Below are 7,896 nucleotides of genomic sequence, written 5' to 3'. Positions count from 1 at the left end.
ACGCACGCACGCATCCGTCTCCCGGCCGGCCTTCCTCTCCGCTGGCCGCTGCCGTGTGCCGTCTCCATCCGCAACCCGGGCTGCATGCGCCCGCAACCATCACGTCGTCGGTCTCACACGTCTCACACCCGTCGCGCGCGCCCGGCAACCGCCCCCGGCCCGGCGGCCCCGCGGCTTTTCCGGGCGGGGCGGGGCGGTGCGTGCCGCCTGTGCTGTGCTGTGTGCCTCGCGCGTGGGCACCCACCAGTCCACCACACCGCACCAGAGCAGTGACGGATCGCGCGCGGCCCAGTGTCAGGTCCATAAATACGCGCCCGCACCCCGCCTCCACCTCCCACTCCTCCTTTCCCCTCTGCGGCTCTGCCAGTGCCAGGGGTGGGTGCTCGCTCAGACGCGCACTCCGCCAACGGCCAACGCAACCGCCTCGCCAGTCTCCACCAACACCGCCGCACGCATCAGTCCGTTCCTCCCTCCTGGACTCACCGGCCGCCGCCTGGGCGGGGTAGGCGGGGTAAGTCGCTGCAGCCGCCGCCGGCCTTTCTTCTTTCTTTATACAATCCGGCACGCGCACCGAAAGAAAACCCCGGCCGCGGCCTGCTTGTGCCCCCCTGGCCTCCGCTCACACACACCCCTCGGCTTCTCCTCCACGTGCCGCCTGCAGGTTTGGCCGCACTTGACACACAGAGAGGCAGAGCAGAGCAGCCGGAGGGACAGCGGCCATGGGGGACGCCGCGCCGCCGGCGCCCGGGACCCTGCAAAAGAGCTACTTCGACGTGCTGGGGATCTGCTGCCCCTCCGAGGTGCCCCTCGTCGAGAAGCTGCTGCGCCCGCTGCCCGGCGTCAGCACCGTCACCGTCATCGTCCCCTCCCGCACCGTCATCGTGCTCCACGACGCCGCCGCCACGTCGCCCGCACAAATCGGTATGCGTGCCCTTCCCTTTATTTTCCGACCATCGTCCGTCCCGCTCGAGATGGCCGGCCGTTCCGCGTCGCCACGCGCCGGAGACGCGACCAGACGGGACCGCGACCGGACGTGGACTACTACTACTTGCGAGTCCCTGTCCCCGACCGGAGTCCGCCGCCGCCCACCCGACTCAACCTGCACTTACGACGACATAAAATATGGACGCCGCCGCCAATCCCAACACGCAATCTTGCGCGTTTTTTTTCCCCATCTCCTCCTCAAATAAAATTACAAAAAAAACAAAGGATCGCACTCTCTGTTCATGCTTAAGCACCCGGGGAATATGTTTGGCAATGCAGGGATCACGCAAACCTCGTTTCTTTGCAAAGCAACACGCAAAGCTCGTCTTTTTTCCCATTCTTTTCGACGACGAATCCGCTGCAATTTCTCTGCTTCGATTCAGTTTCATTTGATTTGATTCATCCATCCCAGGGACCACTAGTTCCGTAGCAGGGCTAGCTTGTGCGTTTTTTTTTTGTGGGGGGGGAGGGGGGGCTGCTACTGCTTTGCTCCTGCACGATTTTGTTCGTACTACCATGCAGTGGCTGCGAGCAGTCCAGTTCTTCTTCTTCATCATCAATCGTCACGAGTGTTGAAGAATTGGAGGCTTGGAGCCCTGCATCGCCGGTACGAAAAGAAAAAGAAAAAAAAATGTCGGTGGTGAACTGAGGAACCTCCTCCTGAGACCTGAGTTCGCAGGGATCGTACAGATAGGTGGTTGCTGTCACGGGGATTTTTGGTGTGAGTGCCAACAGATTGCCACCTGATGACTGATGTCAAGGCCGCCGTGAAGAAAAGTCTCTCGGTCTCTAGCGAGGCCAGAGAGTTGAAATCGCCATGCACCACGCGCTGCTCGTGTGGAAATCTCACTCTGAATTTACCCAATCGTAAATAACATTTATTATATTTATTTTAAATAAATCGTCCCTAACATTTACTACATTTATATTTTTAAAAGAAAATTAACACTTAACTCTGAGATGCACTAATAACAACTGCATGTTCTATATACGGAGTTGCCGATTTTCTTTTTCTGTTTTTTTTGTTTGTTTTTTTACAACAGTGCTTGCCAATTTCGCCTGCATTTCTCGCAGTCGTCACATTCATACGATGAACATCTCTGAACGTTGGTTGACCGGATCTTGTGCTTGCTTTTTTTCTTTTTCCTTCAGTCAAGGCGTTGAACCAGGCGAGGCTGGAGGCGTCTGTTCGAGCTTACGGCAGTGGCTCCGAGGAGAAGGTAGCCAACAAATGGCCGAGTCCGTACGTTCTTTTCTGCGGGGTTTTCCTGGTCGTGTCGCTCTTCGAGCACTTCTGGCCTCCCCTGAAATGGTTCGCGCTGGTGGCGGCGGCTGCCGGCCTGCCGCCGATCGTTCTAAGGAGCTTTGCAGCTGCCCGGAGGCTCACCCTTGATGTCAACATACTCATGCTGATTGCAGGTAAACAATCCCCTCCCCTCCTTCTGCTTCACCACAGGTTGACAGGGATGGTGTGTCCTCTGCTTGAATTGCTCTTCATTTAACACCGAGAATTATTCTTCAGTTGCATCACATAACGGTGCTGGGCCTAGTAAATAGGAACTCATTTTCATCATGTCTTAATCAACCGTTGCTCATGTATGTAAACCCCGACAGATACCCGCACTTTGGGGCTAATAATTCTGCACTTAACATATCTGTCCATGTGAGGGACGGGGTTGTGCAAAAAAAGAGGGGCCGTGCAAGTTGTTTTTCCTGGACCAATATGGTGGCTCCATAGTGGGAGGGAGAGCCGAACCGATCCGGCACCCAAAAAAAGTTTATGTCTCACTTGCCCAACCTTTTTCCTTTCTCTTCGTAAGGTCCTGGAGGGACCTCGGCTTTCCACTGCACTAAAGGGATATGTGATGTGGTGCTAATGTATATGCTACATGAACAGAGTGTGCATGCTTTTCTTCAGTATGGTGATGTGATGTGGACCTTAACAGGGGAATTGTATTCCTTTAGGATGAAGCCACGTATCGTATGAATCGAACTTTCTGGATCGGTTTTGTTTGTGGTGTTGATATTGCTCTATCCGATATATGCATACAACACGTATCAAAGGAATCACCACAACAGCTTGCGGTCTGTATGTATAGTCACCACCATATATATTTCTTTGTTGGCACTACCCTCTCACCTAGGATGGTCCATGCTATCTTGCCATCACATAGAAACTGTTCCTTGTTATTGTATTTATGACACTTGTTTTTAGGTTCTGCCATGGCATGAATGCCTGGTTTTTCTGTAGATGGATGGAATGCTAAATTGTAGAGTTTGATGCCTTATTTGATCTATTTGCAGTTTCTGGGGCTATAGCTCTGAAGGACTACTCTGAGGCTGGGTTCATTGTTTTCCTGTTCACTACAGCTGAATGGCTTGAGACCAGGGCGAGCCACAAGGTATTTCCCATCTCTTTCAAGCAGTTTATTTTGCATTTAAGAAATAATAATAGATGCGATCTCTGAGGCCACACGTGAACCCACTGCACAGAGAAGGATCTAATTCTTCTTGGCCAGTCATGTTTGTGAGCGCATGTTCGTACTGATGCAATACGCTGAGTGGATGCGCACTCTCCCCACTGATGGACTGATGAACAGATTTCGGTCTGCCATTTCGGGCATGGCTTGGACCAGAGTCAGGTCCACATTGCTGATTGTACCACCATTTTAAGATGCTGATGAGAGCATGGTGTTGATGCCCACCTGAAAGCTCTCAAAGTCAAGACAAATAACTTTATATCTAGTGGACTCAAACATGCACATACACTCATACATGTGTAAAGCAGATTAGGAAACCTTATAACCAACAACCAAAAGCAGCATATTTTAAGAAAAGCAGATAGTAGTTGCATATACATACGCTCATACATTTGTAAAATATGTGTTAGAGGCAATATTTGCATTTTTTTTCTCGGAAAGATCTAATTGAATGATTGCTTGACATGTAGGCGACTGCTGGGATGTCATCGCTGATGAGCATGACACCGCAGAAGGCTGTTCTAGCAGAGACTGGGGAGGTGGTCGCAGCTCAGGATGTCAAGGTGAATACAGTAATAGCTGTCAAAGCTGGGGAAGTCGTCCCAATTGACGGTGTGGTTGTGGATGGACGGAGCGAGGTTGATGAAAGTACCCTGACTGGGGAGTCCTTCCCAGTTGCGAAGCAGCCAGACTCCCAGGTCTGGGCCGGCACGCTCAACATAGATGGTAATACATAGTATTGCATTGCAGCTTGAACTGACATGTATTAAGTGGCTAGAATAAGCTCCTGATCTTGTGATGATTCTGTATTGGTGCTGTGGCAGGCTATATTGCTGTCAGGACGACAGCTATGGCTGACCACTCTGCAGTGGCTAAAATGGCACGGCTAGTTGAAGAAGCACAAAACAATAGGTCCAAAACTCAGAGGCTGATTGATACATGTGCCAAGTACTATACGCCCGGTAAGCCAGATATAAGAGACTACTCTTGCTATAGTTTTACCTTTCTAGATGCTTATTACTGCAAATAGTTACTAGGGAAAAAATAAGTTATACAAGATGGTTTTCCCCTTACTGTTATCTTGCATTGTACCTTCAGCTGTTGTTGTCATGGCTGCGGGGGTAGCAGTGATTCCTGTGGTGGTCAGAGCACACAACCTCAAACACTGGTTCCAATTGGCCCTGGTCCTTCTAGTGAGTGCTTGCCCATGTGCTCTAGTGCTGTCAACGCCGGTTGCTACCTTCTGTGCTCTTCTGACGGCTGCGAGGACAGGGCTCCTTATCAAAGGAGGGGATGTCCTTGAAACCTTGGCAAGGATCAAAATTGCTGCTTTTGATAAAACAGGTACAATCACTAGAGGAGAGTTCAGTGTTGAGGAATTCCAGGCAGTTGGTGAACTTGTCCCCATGCAACAACTACTTTACTGGTGAGTGTTGTGTCCTCTGTAATTTGCACCTTGCACAAGGTTCCTTTGGGTGTATATAAACTCTATTCCATGGCTATTGCAGGGTTTCAAGCATTGAAAGCAGATCAAGCCACCCAATGGCATCTGTGCTAGTTGACTGTGCCCAGTCAAAGTCAGTCGAACCCAAATCTGATAATGTTACTGAGTTCCAAATCTACCCCGGCGAGGGGATTTATGGTGAAATCGATGGGGAAGGTGTCTATATTGGAAATAGAAGAATCTTGTCAAGGGCCTCATGTGAAACAGGTTGGTTAACACATGAACTCGGTATTTCCAAAAAATATGTTGCTAGTTATCTAGTGGCACAGACATAGTGAAGTAGTGATACCAATGTACCACTCATGAAGTCACTTCCACTGTTCCACAGCACATAGCAAGTTTTATGTTTCAGGGATATTAATTAACAATTATCAACTCGAAAAACGTCTGTATTTGTTCTTCACCCATATTGTTGTCTGACTGGAACATGGTTGCATTAGTTATTTAACTAAAAAGAAGGATTTTTGTGTTTTTATTGTGTAATAAACAAAGCACAGTTTCTATTGAACTTTTTTTTGCAGTAAATACTGCCACTTCCACATTTAACCTTTGAATAACTCCATGGCCCTTTCTTTGCTCTAGTTCGTGACATGAAAGATATGAAAGGAGTTACCATCGGTTATGTTGCCTGCAAAGGGCAATTGATCGGAGTATTTACTCTCTCGGATTACTGCCGAACTGGATCAGCTGAGGCCATCAGGGAGCTGAGGTCACTGGGCATCAAGTCAGTGATGCTTACTGGGGATAGCGCTGCAGCAGCTTCATATGCACAGAACCAGGTAAAGAAAAAGACATGGTACTGTTGGTACTGTGCACTTTTATCATTTCTATACAATATGGCAACTTATAATATTGATGTTTCTGTCTTCTGGCAGCTTGGGAACATACTTGATGAGGTTCACTCTGAACTTCTCCCAGAGGACAAAGTGAGAATTGTTGATGAACTCAAGGCAAAACATGGCCCTACTCTGATGATCGGTGATGGCATGAATGATGCCCCAGCACTGGCCAAGGCTGACGTTGGAGTCTCGATGGGTGTATCTGGTTCAGCTGTTGCAATGGAGACGAGCCACATAACTCTGATGTCGAATGACATCCGCAGGATACCAAAGGCTGTCCAGCTGGCACGGAGGACGCACCGGACTATCATCGTGAACATCATCTTCTCGGTGATCACCAAGCTTGCAATCGTTGGACTTGCACTCTCTGGTCATCCGCTTATCTGGGCAGCCGTCCTCGCAGATGTTGGCACATGCATGCTGGTGATCATGTACAGCATGTTGCTATTGAGATCAAAGGGCGGTCGGAAGGCGAAGAAATGTTGTGCCTCTTCACAGCATGGGTCACACGCAAAGAAGCAATGTGTCTCCCGCCACTGCTCAGATGGTCCGTGCAAGTCGACAGGCTGTTCCAAAGAGTCGTCTGCTGGTAAGCATGGTTGCCATGATCATGGCCATGCCCACACCCACTGCAAAGAGCCGAGCAATCAGCATCCTACAGAAAAGCATGCTTGTCATGATCATGGCCACAGCCATAACCACTGCAAAGAGCCCAGCAGCCATGTGGTTACGGAAAAGCATGTTTGTCATGACCATGGGAACACCCATAACCACTGCAAAGAGGCAGGCAACCAGCTGCTGCTTGTGGAGAGCCATGGTTGCCATGACCATGACCATAGCCATAGCCGTGACCACTGCAAAGAACTGAGCAGCCCGCACGTCACCAGCAAGCAGGATTGCCATGACCATGAGCACAGCCACTGCAAAGAACCCAAGACTCCGCGTGCTGACAGTGAGGGTGCTTGCCATGGCCATGGCCATGACCATGGACATGAACATAGGCACGGCGAAGGACACAACCACTCACACGCTACAGGTGAGCATGGCTGCCATGAACATGAACACAGTCACTGCGAGGAGCACAGCCATTCACACTCTGCTGTTGAGCATGCTTGCGAGCATCAGTGTCATGCTGAGCAGCAACCTGTGCACGCTGCAGAAATACACCACTGCCATGACCATGACCATGAGCATGAACAGCATGGGGAGATTGAGGAGCCAGAAAAGGACTGCAATGACCACAGCCACCACTGCTGCCATGAGCCTCACGACAAGGACAAGATCGCAGCCGAGCCAGTTGAAGATGTCACGATTTCAATTGCTGCCCTGCCCAAAGATGAAGGCCACCACCACAGCGAAGAACACAAGGGGGAGCACTGTGGGAAGGCGAAAGACTGCAGCGGCGTCCCTACTCCCACTGACTGCGCTGCAAGCAAGAACTGCTGCAGCGTCAAAGGTGGAGACACCTGCTCGAGCTCGCAGGCTGCGTGTGCCAAGGAGATCAGCCCGTGCTGCAGGAGCTACGTGAAGTGCCCCAGGACGGCGGTGACGACGACGAGGAGCAGCTGTTGCGGCCACAGCGTGCTGAAACTGCCTGAGATCGTGGTAGAGTAGTAGCCTAGTAGGGTGGGAATTCCACCTTGGAAGAAGGGTGTGCACATATGAGCAACTGTAAGGTGACTCGCCGGCGTAAGATAGACTAAGATCGGCAGTGCAGGGTGTTTGATACTCCCTCCGTTCCAAATTATAAATTATAAGTCGCTTTGACTTTTTTGATTGAATGCAAAAAAAAAAAGTCAAAGCGACTTATAATTTGGAACGGAGGGAGTAGTTAATATATATATATATATATATATATATATATATATATATATATATATATATATATATATAGGGAGAGGCTATTCAGTAGCCGGCTACAGAATAAGTTATTCTGTAGCCACCTCCATTTACCATAATTTTATATACTAATTTACGATAATGTCAATATATATTTACTATAGTTGGGTTACTATAACACATGGGGATATTTACCATAACGTTATATTAAACCACTTAGTAAGGAGTTACTATAATCTCGTAAAATAAC

At 49.5% G+C, this 7,896-nt stretch overlaps 1 protein-coding gene across 1 annotated transcript; it reads left to right on the top strand.

Moving 5' to 3' along the window:
* Positions 1–346: 346 nt before the first annotated feature.
* Positions 347–7,600, top strand: LOC136526831 (cadmium/zinc-transporting ATPase HMA2-like). The gene is made up of 10 exons (XM_066519411.1): positions 347–511; positions 662–921; positions 2,137–2,403; positions 3,289–3,386; positions 3,935–4,190; positions 4,289–4,426; positions 4,563–4,890; positions 4,973–5,175; positions 5,551–5,747; positions 5,844–7,600. The coding sequence occupies exons 2-10, from the start codon at positions 720–722 to the stop codon at positions 7,419–7,421; spliced, it is 3,267 nt and encodes a 1,088-aa protein (XP_066375508.1). The 5' UTR covers positions 347–511; positions 662–719; the 3' UTR covers positions 7,422–7,600.
* The last annotated feature ends 296 nt before the right edge of the window (positions 7,601–7,896 follow it).

Source organism: Miscanthus floridulus, chromosome 19 (genome assembly GCF_019320115.1).
Source record: "Miscanthus floridulus cultivar M001 chromosome 19, ASM1932011v1, whole genome shotgun sequence".
NCBI lineage: Eukaryota > Viridiplantae > Streptophyta > Magnoliopsida > Poales > Poaceae > Miscanthus > Miscanthus floridulus.
The sequence above is the reverse complement of the archived record's forward strand: the minus strand, read 5'-3'. Positions and strand labels throughout refer to the sequence as shown.

What these genes read in the sequence shown, in the direction of transcription:
- LOC136526831 (XM_066519411.1), top strand. Translation starts at nt 720, where the DNA reads ATGGGGGACGCCGCGCCGCCGGCGCCCGGGACCCTGCAAAAGAGCTAC. An exon ending in ATGCAACAACTACTTTACTG is followed by an intron (nt 4,891 to 4,972) that starts GTGAGTGTTGTG and finishes TGGCTATTGCAG; the next exon opens with GGTTTCAAGCATTGAAAGCA. An exon ending in AAGGGCCTCATGTGAAACAG is followed by an intron (nt 5,176 to 5,550) that starts GTTGGTTAACAC and finishes TCTTTGCTCTAG; the next exon opens with TTCGTGACATGAAAGATATG.